Source organism: Atractosteus spatula, chromosome 11 (genome assembly GCF_055471065.1).
Source record: "Atractosteus spatula isolate fAtrSpa1 chromosome 11, fAtrSpa1.hap1, whole genome shotgun sequence".
NCBI classification, from domain to species: domain Eukaryota; kingdom Metazoa; phylum Chordata; class Actinopteri; order Semionotiformes; family Lepisosteidae; genus Atractosteus; species Atractosteus spatula.
Window position 1 is genome coordinate 30,800,407 of NC_142716.1, and position 22,560 is coordinate 30,822,966.

At 37.7% G+C, this 22,560-nt stretch overlaps 1 protein-coding gene across 1 annotated transcript in view; it reads left to right on the forward strand.

The window, feature by feature from the left end:
* lrrc7 (leucine rich repeat containing 7) overlaps positions 1-22,560 on the forward strand; it is a 97,233-nt gene that overhangs the window by 67,027 nt on the left and 7,646 nt on the right. Inside the window, exons 22-25 of the mRNA XM_088928155.1 lie at positions 63-1,752; positions 7,404-7,523; positions 13,884-14,159; positions 17,074-17,166. Coding sequence (XP_088784281.1) covers positions 63-1,752; positions 7,404-7,523; positions 13,884-14,159; positions 17,074-17,166 — 2,179 coding nt within the window. The remainder of the gene's footprint in view (positions 1-62; positions 1,753-7,403; positions 7,524-13,883; positions 14,160-17,073; positions 17,167-22,560) is intronic.

Here is a 22,560-nt window from a genome sequence, read left to right on the forward strand (position 1 = left end):
TTTCTTTCTTGTAAGTGTGTCTTCAGAAGCATGTTTTCAAGTTCACTTGCTTTTCTTTGTAGGCTCGCTCAGTCATTCCCTCAACCCATTGAAACCAAGCCTTTGCTGAGCCAGAGGGATACTCCTCCTTCTAGCACGTTGCAGCAGCGGAATGAGAGGCACACCTTAAGTGACACCTTTGACAGTTGGAATGACAGCACCCATTATGATAACACAGGCTTTGTAGCTGAGGAGCCACCCATAGAGAACCCCAGCACTAACCCCATGCTTGGCTCCAAAACCAGGAGTGCGTCCACTCACGGACGCAGACCTCTATTGAGACAGGAGAGGATAGTGGGTGTCCCCTTGGAGTTGGAGCAGCCCTCCTCCCACACATTTCACAGTGTGCGGAATACACCTGAAACTGAAGTGCCTCCTCCTAACCCTTGGCAAAACTGGACAAGGACCCCTAGCCCCTTTGAAGACAGGACTGCTTTCCCTTCCAAGTTAGAGATCACCCCTGCCAGCAGCCCAGCCCCAGACCGGAAGGATTTTGAGCAAGAGATGAGCGAGTTGCCAGGCACTTTTCCCTCCACTGGAGCATGGGGTTTCCTTGATTCCAGAGATTCAGGAACAGCACGGAACTCCTCCTCCAATGTCTTTACACACGTCCACTGCCGACAGGACCCCACAAAGGGTGCCATTGTCATTAGCAAAAGCACAGAGCGGCTGTCCCCCATGATGAAGGAAGTTAAGGCCAAGTTCAAGAAGTCACAGAGCATTGATGAGATCGATATCGGCTCCTACAAGGTTTACAGCATCCCTCTGGAAAACTATAGCTCTAGCATGGAAAACCAAGGCAGTATGGACAAACAGGAGCTTCCACCGCCACCGGAGCAGAGCATGTCCCGCAGCCAGTCAGCTCCCATGCTAGATGATGACCTGGATGGCTTTGGCAGTGGGAAGGGCTCCCAGCAGCAGAAACCCGTGATTCCCAAAAAGGTGTATCACTTTGACCAAAGCTTCAACCCTCAGGGCGCTGTGGAGGTGGTGAAGCCTGAGAGGAGAATCCCTCCTCCTTTTTCCAACAACCCGGAGTACATGAGCCAGCAGAACAAAAACATTCCCAAGGAGTTGGTGAGTCCCAGGGGTTACCGGGGATATCCACCCATGGAGCATATGTTCTCCTTCTCCCAGCCGTCGGTCAACGAGGATGTCATCGGTCAGCAGTTCCCCAGTCAGAGGTCCCGCTTCCTCAGGAGGGCAGATTCCCTTGTCAGCTCCACAGAGATGGCCCTATTCCGGAGGGTGGCTGAAGCTCAGGAGCTCCCACTCACTGACCGGTACAATAGGACGCATTTCAAAGGTATGCTGGAGCACCAGAACAGCTTGTCCACCATGGTTGAGTCCCAGTTCCACAAAAGGAATGGTAGGTATGAGGACGAGTACTCTTCATATCAGGAGCCAAAGAAGTCTGTCACAGGTTTCCCAGCCAAGAACTTGACCCAGAGACGGCCGTTGTCAGCCAGAAGTTATAGCACGGAGAGCTACGGAGCCTCTCAAGCCCGGCCTGTATCTGCTCGGCCCACCATGGCTGCTCTGCTGGAGAAGGTGCCCTCTGACTACAACATCAGCTCCTGTACAGAGAAGAATGCTGAAAGCGATTTGAAAATGCGCCCTATACCCGTGAAAGGAGACGAGAGCTCCTCAAAAATGCCAGTGGACTGGAGGCAACAGCTTCTCAGACACATAGAAGCAAAAAGATTGGACAGAGTAAGTTCAGTCGCTTTTTATCTCTCAGTTATAAGGCCCTTAAATTACATTGTTTTTAAGCAGCAATATGAAGTGTACAGTCTAAAAATTCAGGTTATTTTTCTTGACTAGACAGGTCTAGATTGTTAATGAAGTTTCCACATAAATGTAACCCTCTAAACATCTGCTTCCCATAATCTCACATTGCATTCACAGAACATATTTTAGTAGAATTATTATTATTATTATTATTATTATTATGTTGCCCTTGCAGAAATTTGTGTATTGTTCTTATGTCTGTCTAGCTACAGTATGTCTATGCACTCATAATGTCTCTTGTAACTATGTAGCGTTTGAAATGTGTAAAATGTACGTACTTGATCTAGCCAATCAGCTTGTTTTTAAACATTGTCTGGTCTGGATCACCCATTCATTCATGTCACATACCTGTTTCCTCCAATCAGAATGCTGTCCTTAAACACAACACAGTTAACATCGGCATGCTGTATTCTGGACGCTATTCTGCTGCACATGCCAACAGAAGCATAACTTTAAACTTTTACAATAACTCAAAGCATGAAAAGCAGTGGCTACCTCCACATGTGAGTATAAACAGTGAATGCAACTGCAACTTTAATAACAGACAATATATCAAGTGGTGCACAGGTTCTGTTTTGATTCTGGGTGGTTTTTACAGAATAAGTTTAAGACAACACATTAATTTAATTAAATAAAAGAGCCTCGAATTGTGGTGCATTTGGTAACATTTTGCCAAGCATTTCTTAAACTATAATTTATTTAATAATAATATTGTAAAATTTAACAAAATAATAAATATATGTTTCATGGATGAATTGATAATACTATCGTAGCCTATAAAATGACACCAGAATCATCACCATTCTTTCTCGAAACAATAAGCTCTTTAAAAAAAAATCAGATTGAAGAAAACCTTCTCAAAGCAATTAAATTATTAGTTTTATTATTGCTTTGTATGTGAAAATGATGTTTTCTGTGTATTTGAGCTTTCAACTATCAACCTGGATTTAAAGTGCAGTGAAAATGTTTGTGAATCCCCAGTTTTAGTCCATATTCTCAGACATTTCAGACATAAAATATCATTAGAACAAGTAATAGGTTTATTCCATGCTGAAAAGAGAAGAAAGAAAACACAATGAAGCATTCTTCAGGTGTGAGAAAGACAGGGCAGTAAGCAAAAGTAAAGTAGAACAGGATAACAAAAAGTTGGGAGTAAGGAGGAGTGAGAGGTGGGAGCTGGGGACAGACAGAGTGGCCAATCAGACAGAGTGGCCAATCAGGTAGTGTGATGTCAAGATGAAGAGAGGTGTGAAATGAAACCTACAATGAATAGAGAGAAAGAAAATTAGTCTGTCGTTGAGAGAAGGGGAAAGGTGTGTTCCTAGCTGCAGGATCATTTTAGTTTCTGTAGTCTTTCTGATGTGGGAGTTACAGTAGGAAAACCAGCTTTAAAGAACACAGAACACAGATCAGAGGTGAAATGAGAAACAACAGGCTTGGAGAAATCTTTAATCTTCACACCCCTAACTTGTTCTCTGAAGCAGTCTCTGAGTCTCCTCTGTTTCCCCAATTTAGATGGATGGGCATTTACGGCAAGAGGTGCAGTAAATAAGGTTGCTGGAGGTACAGGATGTCATCTAAGTGATAAAATATCATTAGACAAGCCTTAAATGAAGGCATTAAAAGATTAAATGTAAAACTACAAAACAAAAGAGATGTTTAATTATATTAAAGTAAAGTTACTTTGGGGTTTAGGTCTGGACTTTTATTTGACTAATCCAAAGTAAAACAAAATCATCATCTTCACTTTTGGCTCAGGGTGGCTAAAGGGTGATCACTAAAGAGCAAAAGCAAAAGAAGCCTGCAGATACAGTACTCAGATTAGGTTTCTCTGAGCTTCAGTGTTTATTTCTGATGGTGTTCCTAGTTGATTTTGAGGAGATTTTGCTAGCACAAACAATCCTGGTAGAGCCAGGTAATCTTGAATATTTTCCATTTATAGACTGTCTGACAGTGGATGGATGAAGCCTCAGATATTTAGAAATAGTTTTGTAACCATCCAGACTCTCGAACACTTGTTGACTGATAAGCACCTGACTAATTACTCTTTTTCTGAAGTTGTTTCCACTAACCTGTATGGTGAAAACCAAGCTGTCACGAATGATGGAAAGGCATGCCGTGGAATGGCCAGGAGAGCAAAAAACACCCTATGCGTAGCAGGAAAATGGGCAACACAGAGGTTAGCCCAGGCTCAGGAGGTTAGACGATGTCAAGTAGAAACCTATGCCCTTCAGGCCGCAGAGGAGACCTGGTGCTAGATGGGTCTCAAGACATCCGAACCCTCAATGCTGACCGAGGAGCAAAGGGTGACCTGGAAATATATAGCCCCACATAAAGACACACCAGAAGGACAAGAAAAGCACAGGATAACTAGGAACAGGACAGAGTAGGAGCGCCTTGTAGATGTAGAGGGCATGACACAAGTTATCAAAGGTTTCTGACCATTATACAAAATAAGTTTGACATAACTATGTTCTTGTTTACTTGTTATCCAATTATTTAACCACTTGAATCTAATTATCCCCTTATCTAATTTATTTACTGCTTGTTCATTATTAATTTTTCCTATCTCATACTCCATATCTTCTCAAAAACATTGGAACAGTGAATATAAGTTGTTATTGTTAAGAAGACTGGTTGTTATTGTTAAACCAGGCTATCATGGAACAAAATTGGAATGCCCACAAATACACTGTGGGTTGAGTTTTTCTCAAACTTTTTCACAAACTTTCTCAGTCTTCCTGGTATTTGTCTATAAAAAGGTGAACTGAAACTGTGGTGTCTCTGCAGGTCTATTTCTGCACCTCCCCTGCTGCTGTCCTATTTTAAAAAAGCCACCAGGCAAACTGAAACTAGCTTTCCTAAATGGAACAGACACCGCCAAAGAGAATTGTGGATCATTGAGAATTGCATCAGGGATGTTCACTAGTTGCATACAATGTTCAGTGTATGCTGACCAAAATTAAATTTACAAATAAGACAAAAATATAGCAGTAAGTTGCAGCTACAGTACACATGGGAAGGTGCTACATTGTGTGGGTGGCTTGTGATGTCTTTGCACACCGATGTATGCTGTCGTTGCCAAGAAGAACTTGATCCCACTTTTGCTCCACATTTTTACTCCTCTGAAATAAAGGTTTCACAGTAGATTTTTGAAAAGGCCTACGTAATTAGCATTCTTTAAAATAACTCTGAATTCATTTTAGGTCCTTCATTCAAATGTCATCAAAAACATTAAGATGATCTCTATTGAGCTAGTGGTTTCATATAATGACAGGAGGCTTTTTTTCTTTATTTCAAGAGGTGCAGATAAACAGTATCTTTCTGAATTTTGAGAAAAATGCATCACTTCTATATATTGTTTATCAGGAGATCTTGATGAAAAGGAATCCTGATGTTGCTTTGCATTGGCCCACCTTACAGTGTTTGAAGAATCATTAACCCTGCAGGTTTTTTCTGTTCAGTTTGCACAAGGCTGAATGCTGTGTATGTCTGTCCACCTACTGACACTAGCAACAAATTTCTAAAGGTCTGGACAGGGGAGAGACAGGGGTGGAGAATGGCATAGTTCAAGTTTTGGAGATGAGCGGTGTTTATTTTTCAAGAAAACTACAACATTTCCAAAGGCTAAAGTCAGGAAACAACCTGACAAGTCTCTAAAAATTAAAATGTCTTTATTTATTGTTAAATTTATAGCTTGCTAAATTCATAATTCCAGCATAGCCAGTAGTATTTGTTGCCTAAAGTATAGTTTGCCAGTCCCTTATGGCAATCCCTAATATCTAGCAGCAGCTCTTTTCCACTTAAATTACTTAGACAAGTACTGACTATGACAATGGAAGTAAAAACCTTGAAAGCAAACCTACTGTACTGTACAGCTTTAGTGCCTCCAATGCACAACTCATGAGAAAATAATCTTGCCACCTGTTTGTTTGTTTGTTTCTGATTATTAAACAGTCTCGTTTTTGACACATCCAGTACATACCAGTACCAACATGGTGTGAAACGGTTTATAGCACTCTAGTTAAGACCTGAAGTCACATCAGACCTACCAACACAGCATGAAAGCATTAGTCACTAATTAAACCTCACATGGATATACAGCAGCAAGCTGAAGGAGCAACCACTAGATTTTCAGACTTCCAAACTGACTTCTAAAACTGTATGCAGGAGAAAATCCAAAAAAACATTGGATTTGAAATTGTATTGAAACTACTCATGGTTCAAAACATGAGGGTCTTAATTCTGTACTTACTGTATGGACGTTTTCATTTTGTAAAGTACTAACCAAGCATTATTTCTTCTAATTTGCCTTCTGATTACATTCAAGAGAAAAAAAAGTTTCAGCTCTTTGTAAGTGTTGTCTGGCATGTTGAAACATTCTGTCAAGTCTTTGTGCTTTGTCTGCAATCTGTTTATTTTCTACCACAATACAGTTTGACTTTTGCTTCAGACTGTTCTAGAATGTTCTGGTTCTGAAACACACTGTTCTGCTGTGCTCGTTTACATTAGCCTTTGTAGTTGTTGTCTTCTTACATTGATGATGCAAGAATTTTCCATCCTGTTACCTTTTTTACTAATTCATCTGAGTTCACCTGATCAGTATTCTGACTGCTTTGTACTGGTGATTTCTGTTCCTGTGGCCTTGAAGTAAGAAACTGATACAGCTATACAAATGCAGAAGTGATTCTGTTTATACTATATAACAGCATTTTCACATCTGGAGAAATCTGAAAAGAGAAAAAGGCCTATTGGTATATTTGCATATATGGTTAAGAACGGGATAAAGGCAGTAACTTTATCATTGAGAGAATTTAGCTGGTCTTTTCTTTGTTGTTTTTTTACCAAATTGGGCAGCTGTCAGTTAAAGAACAGTACTTGGAGTTTTTTATTAGTGCACGAGAGTGGCTATTAATTTATAGTGTTGATTGAGATCATCATGAACATAAGTGAGTATAAGTCAAAGTTCACACACTGCAAAACTAACCTGATTTACTAACCTGTGAGTTTAACAAAAAACAAATCGATTGTAAAGATCTAATCAGAATGAACTGTTGATAAACAGTTAATCAAAAATGAATTGGCTACAAAGTAATTCTAATTTGGTTTATATTTATAATGTTATGAATGCTTTAGCCTTTTCAAAATTTTAATTAATTTTATTTTTTTTTATATTGCCCTTCACAACAAGTTGTCACAGAGTGCTTTCAAGGTTATTTACACGGACTACATAGATAGGGTTGTACAATACAATAAGTCAAAAGGATATTTGTGTAAGTACTGTAGGTGTGAAGCAGCCACACTGTTAAAAAATACTAGAATACCCCAGTGTGTGGACCCATAGGAACCACATAGGGAAAAAAATCTGCTAAGGGATTTTATTATTATATTATAATTATTATCAGCATCAAATATACAGTCTCAGGGAGCCTTTTTGGCATTAGTGTGCTCCTGACCACATTGCAAAGACTGGAAAAGGTGCAGGGTTCGGTATGGTGGGGAGCCTGCAGGTAAGTAGTGCCGGTGCCAGGGAGGTTATAAAATCTGTATTTCTCCCCTATCTTTGTCATCAGACACCCTCCCAGCAGAGCAACATCCTAGATAATGGACAAGAGGATATGTCTCCCACGAGCCAATGGGCCCCTTATTCTCTAGGCAGAAGAGATGTGCCACCAGAAAATATCATGAAGAAGGTAAGGAGGAAGGGACACACCGAACACTGTGAGGACCTTGAGCTGGTGAAAACACAAAGCAGCACACGCCACATTAGTATTAATATACAGTGGTGTGAAAAAGTGTTTGCCCCCTTCCTGATTTCTTATTTTTTTGCATGTTTGTCACACTGAAATGTTTCAGAACAAAGATAACACAAGTAAACACAAAATGCAGTTTTTAAATGAAGGCTTTTATTATTAAGGGAAAAAAAATCCAAACCTACATGGCCCTGTGTGAAAAAGTGATTGCCCCCTAGACCTAATAACTGGTTGGGCCACCCTTAGCAGCAACAACTGCAATCAAGCGTTTGCAATAACTGGCAATGAGTCTTTTACAGCGCTGTGGAGGAATTTTGGCCCACTCATCTTTGCAGAATTGTTGTAATTCAGCCACATTGGAGGGTTTTCAAGCCTTAACCGCTTTTTTAAGGTCATGCCACAACATCTCAATCGGATTGAGGTCAGGACTTTGACTAGGCCACTCCAAAGTCTTCATTTTGTTTTTCTTAAGCCATTCAGAGGTGGACTTGCTGGTGTGTTTTGGATCATTGTCCTGCTGCAGAACCCAAGTGCGCTTCAGCTTGAGGTCACGAACAGATGGCCTGACATTCTCCTTCAGGATTTTTTGGTAGACAGCAGAATTCATGGTTCCATTAACCCCAGCAAGTCTTCCAGGTCCTGAAGCAGCAAAACAGCCCCAGACCATCACACTACCACCACCATATTTTACTGTTGGTATGATGTTCCTTTTCTGAAATGCTGTGTTACTTTTACGCCAGATGTAATGGGACACACACCTTCCAAAAAGTTCAACTTTTGTCTCGTCAGTCCACAGAGTATTTTCCCAAAAGTCTTGGGGATCATCAAGATGTTTTCTGGCAAAACTGAGACGAGCCTTTATGTTCTTTTTGCTCAGCAGTGGTTTTCGTCTTGGAACTCTGCCATGCAGGCCATTTTTGCCCAGTCTCTTACTTATGGTGGAGTCATGAACACTGACCTTAACTGAGGCAAGTGAAGCCTGCAGTTCTTTGGATGTTGTTGTGGGGTTTTTTGTGACCTCTTGGATGAGTTGTTGCTGCGCTCTTGGGGTAATTTTGGTCGGCCGGCCACTCCTGGGAAGGTTCACCACTGTTCCATGTTTTCGCCATTTGTGGATAATGGCTCTCACTGTGGTTCGCTGGAGTCCCAAAGCTTTAGAAATGGCTTTATAACCTTTTCCAGACTGATAAATCTCAATTACTCTGTTTCTCATTTGTTCCTGAATTTCTTTGGATCGCAGCATGATGTCTAGCTTTTGAGGATCTTTTGGTCTACTTCACTTTGTCAGGCAGGTCCTGTTTAAGTGATTTCTTGATTGAGAACAGGTGTGGCAGTAATCAGGCCTGGGTGTGGCTAGAGAAATTGAACTCAGCTTTCCAAAGATGTGATAAACCACAGTTGATTTATGTTTTAACAGGGGGGGCAATCACTTTTTCACACAGGGCCATGTAGGTTTGGATTTTTTTTCCCTTAATAATAAAAACCTTCATTTAAAAACTGCATTTTGTGTTTACTTGTGTTATCTTTGTCTAATATTTCAATTTGTTTGATGATCTGAAACATTTCAGTGTGACAAACAAAAAAATAAGAAATCAGGAAGGGGGCAAACACTTTTTCACACCACTGTATACTGTATCTACCATATTGATACACATTTAATAATATGTTAAAAAGCATAAGCATTGTACCTTTCCTTTCCAAAAGTACAAAAGCACTTAGCACATTAACTAAAAAAAATAACATGATAAAATGGATTATAACCACTCAGTTAAGTGTTTAACTGAGAACTCACATAAAGCTGAATGGTTTTGGTAAAAATATAAATGAATGAAGTAGTTTAAAGGTGGAGTTAAAACTAAACAGAACTTTCTAAAGCCTAGAAGAGTGAATGATAGGATTTTATTCCATGCATATATGATTAGAGTTGGTTATGAGTCAGCATGGGGTATGTTCAGAACATTAAATGGAGTTCACACTGCAAGTTTGGGAGGGTTGAGCCATCAAGTTCAATTCTCCTCAGCAGCCCTAACTCGCAATCATTCTTGAAATTATTTCCTAAATTAAAAAGGCTATAAGTCCCTTACATGAACCCTTTCTCCTTCACATTCATTTATTGAATCCCTTCTTTACCCCATCTCCACCTGTGCACTACTCCATCTGATCGGGGGTCCCAGTCTTCTCATCCTTTGGCCAGGATGATGGCTCTCAGCCAGGAGGGTTAAGCCCAGTTTGCTATGACAAAACACTCAGCAAACATTTTTCAGTACATTTCATTCCTGGATGTTGTTATTGTAATTATAATTACAATACAATAACAATATGCAATCCAGAAAGAAAGGCCCACTTTTTTCTCTTTTTTCCCATAAAAGTAAACAATATGTTCTTTTTATTGGAAAACAAACTGCTCTTGTACAAAATGTAGGAGACGTTGGGTAGTAAAGCACAACAGCCTTGTAAAGCAAAGGATAGATCTGACAGCAATCTCTCAAGGAAAGCATTCTGCATCAGCAAATTTTTAACATTTCACTAAATGTAAGGATGATGAAGAAGAAGGTTATTGTAAGGAGATACTGTATACAGGACTTTTAGTTGCAGTATTTAACATGTAGTTCACAGTCTAACCAGGAAATTGCTTCCAATGGTCTGGCTGAATTTCTCACTTTCCTATTTTGCACAGACAGTTAATCTGTAAATTAATAACAGAGACATGTATTAAACTATTCCAACATTCTCCAAGTGATTACTGTTGGCCTTCTGAGCTGCTCTGCTGCTGGGGACTGTCTTTGTCATTAGCTGACTAACCAGGCGGTGTTGATGAGAACAATTGACCCACGTGTAAAAATTAGGCATCATTATGAAGCTTGACTATAAGCAATATACAAGTTAGGATTTTGGATGTGTATATATTAATAAATCACTAAAAAACGCTCCTGTTATTCTTTGGCCATACACACATAAAATTGATAATGATAACTGTTAAAATTAAACAGAATAAAATAACATTATTTGCATGTGCTACAGTACATTGCTCAAAGGATTTTTAAAATAAATTAGTAGTGTTTAAAGCACACTGTACCTCCTAAATAATTTTTATTCTAAATTAAGGTAGAGGTCAATGTTATGAAGACAGGCTGGGTCCTGTTGTGCAATTTGTTGTTTTGGCACTCAATTATATTATTAGCTGACTCTGACCAGGTTTCCCCCATTGGCCAAGCAAGAAGTTGGCTGGAATATCCTAGCCTTGCCAAGCAACATTAAACCCTATGGACTTCTTGCTGCTTGATAGATACTTAAGCTCCCAGTAAGAGCTGTGTCTGTCTTCAGTCTGATGCCTAGTCAGCTGTTGGTGCTGTGAGGCTCACAGTGTGAAAACATGAAGATGCTCTTACAGTACACGGTTAGAATTCTTTTTCCTTAGTTAATATGTGACTCACATTGTCTTGAAGGGACTGTGTTTTTACAGTCCAGATTCAGGCTGAGAGTGATGAAGTTGTGCTATCTGCATCTGTTATGAGAAAGAGCCAATGCCTTGCTACATGTATACTTTTGCAATCTGAAACTTGGATTAAGTGCCCTCAATCTGTCACCTTGTGGAAGCAGTGTAAAATTCACACTCACAAAAAACACTAAAAAACTGTGGTTTCACTTCATTAATTATCACCCACAGGCACATTATCTTTGATGGTTCTTGCTCCAAACAGTGCTTATTTCAGTTTAGAAAACTCACTAAGACAATAACTTTTTACTGTATTCCACTGTACACTTCCTTTGATGATGCAACATGAACATGCAATAAACATGTGATCAACTTTTAAGGCATTATCTTTTAATATTATTTGTTGCTAGTATCCAGGGAATGATATATAACCTCTAAAATGAGAGAATCACTGACATAATGAATATTAAATATTTGTCCTTTCCATAATTCTCTGTTGAATGCAGGTACAGTATTTTAAGTATGTGACTGTCTGAATGTATTTGTACCTGGTTGTACCATAAAGAAATACATCAGTTGCATCAGAATGCATTTGCTCTAGGAATATTTTTAAATCTATCTGAGCATCAGAAGGACCATTATGATTGCAACCAAATGTGCATCGTGTAAATCTATGTAGCTGCTGGCATGTTTCTCAACTGATGTTTGAAGATTGTGTTTCAGTCTGCACCCACTCTCTTTCAGAAAATTAAGTTGTTATAAACTCTTTTACATATGATAAACAAACAGCAACACAACTGGATAGTGTGCTACATACTGTACTCTCTTGTAATTTCTTAATTTCCACTGTAGGAAATGGGTCTTTGTTTCACTACTGTTTCTGAAGTAGGCTTTTGTTGACCACATATCAAGGATTCACAAGATAAATTCCCTTTATTTTGTTTATTATATTTCCTTAGAGTTAGGAATTAACCTGTTAGTTATTCTCTCAATTGATTCAACTGCAGCAATGTTCTGTTGATAATTTGATGATCAGAACCAAATGCGATATTCACAATAATCTAATAATAGCATGTGTAACACCAGGTATAAATGCTGCATTATCACTATATCTTCTATCTTTTTGTTTGTCTGTTTTGTGGTATCCCATGTTTTCTAGATAAGAACTAACACAAACTCTTACAGTACATCCATTCTGCAGTTGCAAGTGCAATCTGACCAGTTAAGTCTAATTCTGAAACATTGCAAAAAAAAAGAAAGCAGTATTAATAAATAGTAATTTTGTGCAGCTCTACTACTGTACATTTCATGATGTATGCATTGGAAAGAGATATTATTAGGCTAGTGTATTTTTCTAGTAGTTGTTTTTTTCATACCCTAGAATAAATACACTACACTTTAACTATAGCATGTGAAATCACGTCAGGTTTTCCTTTCTCTGTTATGAGAAAGGATCGAGGCCTTGTCACAGGGTCAAGATGTTGTCTTTGTTTTAGACAAATGACTCATTGGTAACTTCCTGAGAGACACCTACAGTAAACACCCACCAAGTAAATTGCTTTGTGCTCTCTAAAAACACTCATCCACCATGGTGACTAATACCTTGTTACAGTAAGTTAAGGTATTGGTTTTCACTGCATTTTTCTGTTACATTTTACTACCTTGTTACAGTGCAATTATTGTATTTTAAAATGCATTTTAATAATACAACTTACTAGTCTGTTGTATTGGCTATCCAGTTATTTTTTTTTTCTGTCCAATTAATGTGACATTTCCTAAATGTCTGCATTGCAGATTTTTGAATGTGAACTTGAACTGGAAAACTGGAAGAAAAAAATTGTATTCTTTCATCTGGAAGTTTTCTTTTTATATATATATAGCTTTAATAAAAGCGATAAAATGCAGAAATTATGTAAATTATTAATGTATGTAACACAGATAGGATTAAGAAAAAAACTGCTTAGTATGGACTCAAATTGGAAAATATATTTGTCGTGAATGTTGCTTTCGTTTGTTGTTTCACTCCTGCCAGACTAAAGAACATAACGAGCCCCTATGATGCAGTTAAGAGTAAAAGAATTGCACCATACTGTTGGAAAGAAGCAAAATGGAATTTCAATTATTCTTCTGTGTTCTGGAAGATAAAACATGGCATTTTTAAATTCTTATAGCTTATGATTTTCTTTACTTCCTGTGTTGTGTAGAGGGCAAGAATCCTTTCAAAATGTGTTTTTGTTCTTTAAGCTGGTACTAGTTGAATGTTTTGTATTTTTTCAGTTGTAGTCTTTAAATGTCCTGTTATTGTTGTTACATCTCAGGCATAACTGCTGATCCTCCTTATTAATTCTAAAGATGTATGTGTTTCATGATGTTTGGTCTCCATGGCAACCCCATCCTGTCAGAGTTTCAGTGATGATGTCATTTCTCTATGGGTTTCCATCTCAGCATCTCAGAGCTATCAGATAAGCAGCCCTTCTTTTCAGCTGTGGGTTAAGCAAAAAAAAATGAATGTGAGAAATTCACACTGATAGACTGTGTCATGGCATTTAAAAGAAGCCACAGCTAAGATTATGAAAACTGCCCAGGTACAGCTACAGTAAATATCAAGGATACAAGTTCACACTATTTAAATACATTAGTACTATCAGGTTGGCACAACTTGTCACTTGAATAAAAAACGCAAAAATAAATCTGGTTTTTGGTTGATGAATCATTGCCTATCTTTAGTCCCAGCCTGGGATAGGCAAAATGAACTAAAGAGAAATCTGTGAAGCTCATGTTTGCATGCCACACAAACACATCACCTCACATTTGTTTGATGTCTGTTAGTCGTCTGTGTAAGATATAACTTTGCATCTTTTCAGCTCCCTGACTCTTTGCCTAACGGGTTGAATTACCCACAGGCAGGTAGCCATCCCCTCCAAACGCAGACCATGATCGTGACCTCATCCACTGCGACCCCCCCACACCGCGCTGCCAGGGATCAGCAGTACGAGGGGGCCATCAACAAGATCTCCATCCAGCAGTACCAGTCACCGCTGCCAGTGCCCATCTCCACTACCAGCCCACGCGGCCCACCGAGTGGGCGCTGCCTCATACAGACCAAAGGGCAGAAGAGTATGGATGGATATCAAGAGCAGGTTGGGTTCTTTTATCTCCCCGGGTGTATTCCCAATCATACCCTGCCCCAACAGTATTCCCTGTTATACTCCTCTTGTGACCAGATACCCTGCCCCAACGGTATTCCCTGTTATACTCTTCTTGTGACCAGATACCCTACCCCAACTTTATTCCCTGTTATACTCCTCCTATGACCAGATACCCTACCCCAACTTTATTCCCTGTTATACTCCTCCTGTGACCAGATACCCTAGCCCCAACTTTATTCCCTGTTATACTCCTCCTGTGACCAGATACCCTGGCCCAACTTAATTCCTTGTTATACTCCTCCTGTGACCAGATACCCTGCTCCAACTCTTTTCACTGTTATACTCCTCCTGTGACCAGATACCCTGCTCCAACTCTTTTCCCTGTTATACTTCTCCTGTGACCAGACACCCAGGTCCAAATGTATTCCCTTTTATACTCCTCTTGTGACCAGATATATTTCTTTCAATTATTTGTTCTCTGTTTTATTATTAATTAATTTATTTGGCACAATCTGGTAAAGTACCTTGCACAAGGGCACAGCATCAGTGTCTCCACCTGGGATTTGAACCCAGTCCAGACTCCACCTGTGAAAATATTTTCAGATTGTAATATGTTTAGACAAGAGTTCCCTATAAAATCAATTTTTCAAGTGGAAAGTAAAATTATGCATTTGAGTGGTTTCCTTGCAACCATTCTTGCAATTATCACTGTCAGAAATATCTTATCGTCTCAGTGTAATCTTCCCCTGTCATGTCAGAGATGCAGGGTTGAAGTGAAACTTTGCTACATTTCATGATTTCTTTTGAAGTTTTCACAATGCTTGGTTTTTCTACCCGAGTAATTAACCCATTCATTGTAAACAGGAACTTGCAAAAGTATTCACTTTCTGCCAGTAATATCACACTTTGATAAACTACAGTATAAGTACTGTATAGATTTTTTTTCAAATGAGCTTTTTTATTCAAAACTGTAATAATCAAACGAAACACTGTTATATGTGAAGGTTGAATGTCAGCAAAATAAGAAAAGGAGGTAGAGTATAAGAAGTACTATTTATGAATTGCAAATTGTGACACCCAAGCTGGGCATGCCTTAATGAGATCTTTAAAATAGGCAACCCCAGGAAAAGAAACACACTAAAGCAGCCATAAAGTACAAACTAGTGCCCCTTTATTTTTAGTGCAGAGAAATTAAACAAACATTAAATCTAACTAGACCTCTTCAAATCCCTCACTTCCCTATTAAGTAGCTAAGCTGCTTTCTGGCTTTAAAAAAATACACAATCTCTCAATGAGTGTTCTTCTCCATCTCTATCTGAGAGTTTCACAAAAAGCACTTTGATAAACATACAGTACAAATTAACAGGTTCCTTTAATCCCTCAGTCAGTTGCTTCCATCTCACTTTCTTCTGATGATTTTGCCCTATGAAGGATCTGCCTTCTGTCCTCAAGAGAGCAGGTATAATTGACCCAGAAAGCCTCTGCTTCCTGGTATTCAAAGTGTCACCTGATCAATTCTGTTCCAGCAACTGATCAGGTGACGGGGGGCAGCAGCTCATTCCTCATGACTTTATGAGGAATGTGGTTGAAACAATGACAACAATTTTGCATGAGCCTACTGTCCTCTTACAATATGTATTCATACCCCCTAAATCAGTACTGGGTCAAAGAATCTTTGACAGCAATCACTGCTGTTAACTGTATTTCTGGATGGGTATCTATAGCTTTGCACAGTGATGGAGTGATTTTGTTGATTTTTCTTGGCAAAACTATTCCTTTTATGAATGATTTTCAAATGCTTCAAGTCAATACAATTTTCTGTTGGAGTCAAGTCAGGACTTTGGTTTTGACTGATCTATACAAGACATTCATTGCCTTTTTGTCAGATTAGCTTGTGCTTTGGGTCATTGTCCCATTGAAATGTGAATTGTTGACCCAGTTTTAGATCTGTGGATGATTTAAGAAGACTTTTTTTCTAGCATATGCCTGTATTTCACACCATCCATTTTCCCCATCAATCCTGACAAGCTGCCCAGTCCCTGCTTGATGAACAGCAGCCCCATAATATTATATTATCATGATCATGGTTGAGAGCAAGGATGAAGCTGATTGAACGATGTGCTTGTGTCTGGCACAGTCACCTCTTCTTAATTGTGGATGTAGAAATAATTTATAAAGGACTCAAAAGGATAAGCAACCTTCTCATGACCTTCTCTTCACAACTTCATCCCTTATTTATTTTGAAAGCTCCTTGGTCTTCATGGTATGACTGAGTTGTGGCTTGTAATTTAAGATCTGTCTAAGGGAACATACCAACATAACAAAGCAAGATTCATGCACATGGGCCTCTACTAATTTTGTAAACTTTTAAACCATTCTTTTTTATTTAATCTAATTAAGGGTTGCCATAACAAGAAAACATATTTTTATCCAACTGAGAATCTTCTAACTTTTTAAGAGAATTAATTTATTTACATGCTATCACCATTTTAGTTTTGAAAATAAGGAGTGTTGTTTGTAGATTTTGAATGTAAAGCCCTATTTGAAAGTCTCATGATTGCAAGCTGAGACAGAAACAAAATATAGACACTTTGTAGAGGTGTGAACGCATTTATAAGGCACTGTCCTTCATCTTCAGATATTCCCCTGAAACCCTTTGTCTGTCTGCTACACTGGGTTGTCGAAACGTGTTCACCATCGGGTGCCATTGTCTTGTATAGGCATATATGAATTCCTTATTTTATCATCTTTATGCTTTATGCTTTATGCAGAAGTCTGCAATGAAGGATTCTGTAATTATTTGTTGTTTAAATTATCTTGCGGAGTCACTTTCTATAAAAGGTTACCCGTTTAAATGTGTATTTTGTAATTTGTTTGTTATAAAGCTGTTGTTTCTTTGTTGCAGTTTTGTGTGCGGATAGAAAAGAACCCTGGCCTTGGTTTTAGCATCTCAGGAGGAATCAGTGGGCAGGGAAACCCCTTCAAACCGTCAGATATGGTAAGATTAATGGTTTCTTCTGCCTCTTTCAGGGAGGAACAATGGATATCGCTTTTTAAACAGTGTTTGCCACTGATGTGCTTTTAACTCTTGTTCTTTCTTTTTTCCCTGGAATCATTGTTTTTATATTCCTGCCTGGTTAAAGTGTATTGCACCCAATTTATTGCTGAACATTTTGGAAAATAGGATAACTCAGTCATACTGAAGAGTAACTATGGAAACAGCTCTTGAAAAACCTACAGTACTGCACATCGTCAGCACAATGTGTTTTCAATGCAACTCTATTGTTCTTGGCTGAAATGACCTACAGAAATGTGTTGCCATGCCCATTTTTATTTCAATAAAAATAAAGAACTGAATGCATGGGCATTAAATCATTATAAGGTATCACAGTCTACTGGACCTACTATTGCTTCTTACAGTAGTGAAACACAGTGGTAATACAGTTAATTGAAAGACAAAGAGACATTTTGTTTTTCTTAGTTTGTGGTGTAATAAATCCAACAATAAACAATAATGCGCTTTCTCAAATTCTTATCATCCCCTTAAGTCACAGTCACATTTCCAGAAGGTAATAGCAGTATTTCCTCTGAAAATGTTACAGGATTACTGATATAACTTTGCATGTCAAATCGAAAAGCAATGATACCCTAAGAATTACAAAGACATTTTTGCAGATTTCTTAAAACCCAGGACTACAAATTAGATTCAGTGGCCATATCCAGCTACTTTCATTGTTCCTCGTCATTGCAAAGATCATTGTAAAGATAGAATTTTCCATCTTTTTCACTGCCCACCTTGTAGAGTAAAGTCTGGCTTTAAATGATAATCATTATAACAGTCCTGTTTGTGTGGGTACTATAAGGGCAGATTATGATCTATACCCATTCGTGCTTGTGTGTTCAACACATATAGATATCATTAACTGCTCAGGCTCCATTACTCTTTCAGGGCCATCTTCACCTACACAATAGTTTATCTGTATAATGTTTCTGAGTAACTGTTACATAAGAAAATCTGATCGTTTAATTGTGCAGAAGAACATTATGTACTATTTATGTAAAGTAAATTACCCTTGATAAGGGCATTAGCTAAGTAAATAATAACAATGATCTACAAATGTAAAAGAAATTATTGCTTTCTTTCACTTATCCTCCAGCACAGTTTTTAAACCAATTCATTACTTGTTGTGGAATAATGTTAATTTCTACTCATTTGTGCTTTGAGGTGCTCTTTCTCTTTTGTTTCAGCCAATAGAAACAGCCTGGTACTGATGTTCTCATGGTCTGTTTTGAAGTCTATTGATAGAGTACTGGAATATATTGTGGATAAATAAAGTATCTCAGAATCTCTTAGGGCAGATTTAGAAACATTCAAATGTATAGATTTAAGAGTATGCTGCAAATGCTCCAACTTTAAATTATAATGCAGGTTTAAATAATGAAAGAGGGAATGCATGCATAAAGGGTTTTTCAGGGCACATTTTACCTTTCCTCATTATATTGGAAATAAATGATTGGGATGTCAGGATCTGAAATAAAAATTGTAAACATAAATAAATGTAATTTATAGGTAAATTAAGGTTTTCTTCCTCTAGTTTGTTAGACCACCTAGTAGTGGAAATGCCTTAATTGATCTAGTCTTTACAATCATGATGGATTGAGGAAGCAGGGGTGAAAAGAACTCTTTAAAAAATGTGATTATAATATGGTGTACAGTACTTTTAAGAATGTTTTGAAACTGAATAGGTAGATTCCAACACAAAGGTTTGCAATTTCAGCAAAGGCGACCATGAAATAATGAGACCCAGCTTAAGAGAAGTGTCACTGGATACGATATGGAATCTGTGGAAAATTAAAGGCAACAGTAAAAGATACACTTGAAGATAACATTTCACACTCAAGTGTTCGCCAAAGAAACAATTGACAACATGCTTCAAGCTAAGGAAACACATATCCTAGTCCTACATTGAATTATATTAGCATAGAAGAAGCAGTTACAGGTTCTAGACACTCTAGATAAACAAATACCTGGCAGTATTTTTACAATTACAATTAAGTAAAAGACATTATTCAAAGACCATTAAGAATAACAAGCATTTCCAATATCCAGGTGCAATACCCACTGACTCACAGATTGCTATTGTAAGGCCATAAAAAATGGCAGAACTAAACCGAGTAAGTACAAACCAATAAGTCTTACTCATATTACTGTATATGTAAGGAATCATATATATAACAATTATGTTATAAGGGATAGTCAAAACAGACCTAGAAAATGTAGTTCTTATTAAGTAGCTTACTGGAGTTCTTTGGGTGTAAAAGAGTTTATGGTATATCAGATATTTAGATATTCAGAAGGACTTTAGTAATAAGGACCAGTGCTCTTCCTGATTTCGGTCAATGATATAGATTCTGGTATTGCTGGTAAACTGCAGATGAGAACAAACTGCAAGGATTGTATCCATTAAACTATGAAGAACCCTGCAGAAGCTGAAAAAGAAGTTGAAAAGTCGAAGTGTATACATTTATTGTTTATAAGTGTACTGAGTAGCGTGAAGGTAGCACAAATTATATATTAATAATATATCGAGAGAAGGTAGTCAGGCTTGGCACTTCTATTTTATTTAATATTTTTGTTCCAGCCTTAATTATAAAAGTGATCATCAGCACCTGTTAATAAGCAAGTTAATAAGCAAGTTAATCAGTAGTTGATTTTTTGGGAGGCTCAAATTACTGTAATGGCAGAATGTAGTACTGTACCTACAGTACATGTACAACAGGTTACCTATCTATGGACCTGAATCACTGTAAACCTGTCTTCGGTATAATTAAGATACATTTTCCAAATCCTACACCTTGGCTTAGTGGCTGTGTCTTGATTCTATCCTAAATAAATAGTGAAATATATAGTTCTGTAAAAGTGAAACTTAACTTTGTCTGAAGTAAGCCACAAGGCATGTTAACAGCCATAGAAGAATGTGAATGGTCTTCCCAATTAAAGGATTCAAACGTAGTTGCAAATGAAGAAAATATTGTTGAATAGGTTCCCAAAAAAAATTTCAGTTGGACTCATTTGCAAAATAAAAAAAGAAATTTTGCCTTTACTAATGAGAGTCGGTCTGTATACATTTTCTATTGATTCAGTCCCTATTGGCGTTCAAGGGGAGATCCCCACATGCAGACTCAGAAGACCTTAAAACTAAAAATTTAAATAACTTTCACATTTTACATTACAGATTTTCAGACCCAGAAAAAGACAGAGCTTTCAACTGTCTATGGATCACAAAGGCCACCAATTACTGTCCATTGTGGATTAATCCATACACACAATCAGTATTACCTTAAACAAAAGTGCTACTTTAATAGAGAAATTACCATTAAATTTCTACTATTAAAGCTATGTATCTACTATTTCCTAACAGCAGGAAATTCTTTTTGCATGGGGAGAAATCAAATTTTTTTTTCATGAGTTCATATACAAGACAATGTTTACAATCCAGGCAGCACAGGGTGGGTGGACATTCTGATTTAATACAAGCCACAGTAACAAAAGTTATGCAAGTAGAGAAAGAATTTACCTTATATGTAACAGATGCACTCCCCAGCTGGTGCTCAGACTGTTCGGCAAACAAGGACCCTCTCAGAAAAAGGCTCTCCTCCTGGACCAGGTAATTAACCATATTTAGTGGTTATTAGAGGGGAGAGATGTCACTTGTAACAGTGTTTATTCTATTGCATTCTGTTACACTTCTATTCTGAATACATGTGTATTACCAAGCAGTAGAAAATAAAGAATAATTTCAAATCCTTTTACATTTTCATTCCTTTTAAGCTACAGTATAGCTGCTAATTAATATTTAGAAGTCTTTTGACATTCTTACTAAAAAGAGGCCCCAGGATTGAGGGATCAGGCCCCAGGATCATTCATCTCATCCATTATTAAAAGCAAAATGTAGACATGTACAACATGATCACCCATCATCTGACAAACGGAGGACAGATCACAAATTTCCTAATTAGAATTCGCAAAACTAATCATTCCTTAGATGAGGCTAATTCATGTTCTTAACTCAAGGCAGACAGGCGTTTGTGCTGATACCACGAGAGTCTTCAGAATTTATGATGTTGCTCACAGAAAGACATACAATGCCCTTTATATGGTGAGCAGTAATTCTCTTTCTAATGAATTAAGCAGAAAATGATGTTTCTGTTATCAAAAGGTAGATACAAGCAAAGCTAAATCCTTTTTGCTTGTGTAGCAAATTTGAGGAAAGAAAAATTTTCTGAAGTGTTTCTTATTTTATCTCCCATACATGTATTAAATAAATACATCCAGAGTTTATGATTGATCTCTGTGCTTCATGAGTTAATTAAGATGGATAAATTCCCAGAGTATGTAATCTAGTGGGTACTGGCGATATTACTGACGTCCAGAGGCTATCGTTATTGACCTATTTGTATGTACATGTATGCCAACTTTTATTGCTATGGTGTGCAGTTATCTTGATATATTTGACTTTTAAAGGAACTTGTATGTATGTGTTTTTAGTTTTTTATGTATGTTTAAATAGTCATTTAAAAAGTATCCAGATCTCTGGAGGGAATCTCTGAAAACCTTGTGGTTTTAGATCTTCTCTTATCTGATGAATACTGCTTACGTATTTTAGAGGCACGAATGTATCTAAAAAAATTAAAACGTTTTTAAAGGCATGAACAATTAGAACTGACTAGCTCTTTTTTACAATTCCGTAAGAGTCTTCTCTACTTGACGGCCCTCAACAACAAGAGTCTGTATTGCTATGCAGTGTCATCTGCATCAACCCTTCAGTCAATACAGACTGTAATGTACAGTAGGTGCTGTGTGACTTAAATGTTAAATGTGGCAGATGGCTCTGATAGTAGCATATTTCAGAAGAAAACCCACATGGTCTTCATCTACCTTTGTGCTAGTACAAGGGATTTATATGTAAAATCAAGAGGATTGGCTACTAACCATCACTAATTGGAAGCAAGAAGTAGCTTCAGAAGTTCTGAAGTTTTAATATAAATACTGTATACTGTATAATGACACGTCAGAGGTTTACAAAAAAGTTAAATTATATGTAAATTGACGAGTATTGATTAAATACAAGTTTACAAAGAAAGACTGCAGCAAATAACATTCTACATTTGATCTCATTATATCAATTTTTTGATTAACCTTGAACCTTTTCTGTTTACTGCTTTCACTTGTTTAATCTGAATGTTTGCCTTAAATGCTTTGGAATGAAACAGCTCTAGCCTTTGTTCAGTGTGGAATACTGTGCACCATGTAGCTTCAGTGCACTTTAATGACCCTGGACAAAAAGTAATCAGCAGGAAACTGTTTTTTCTGTGATCAAAATATGTCTGT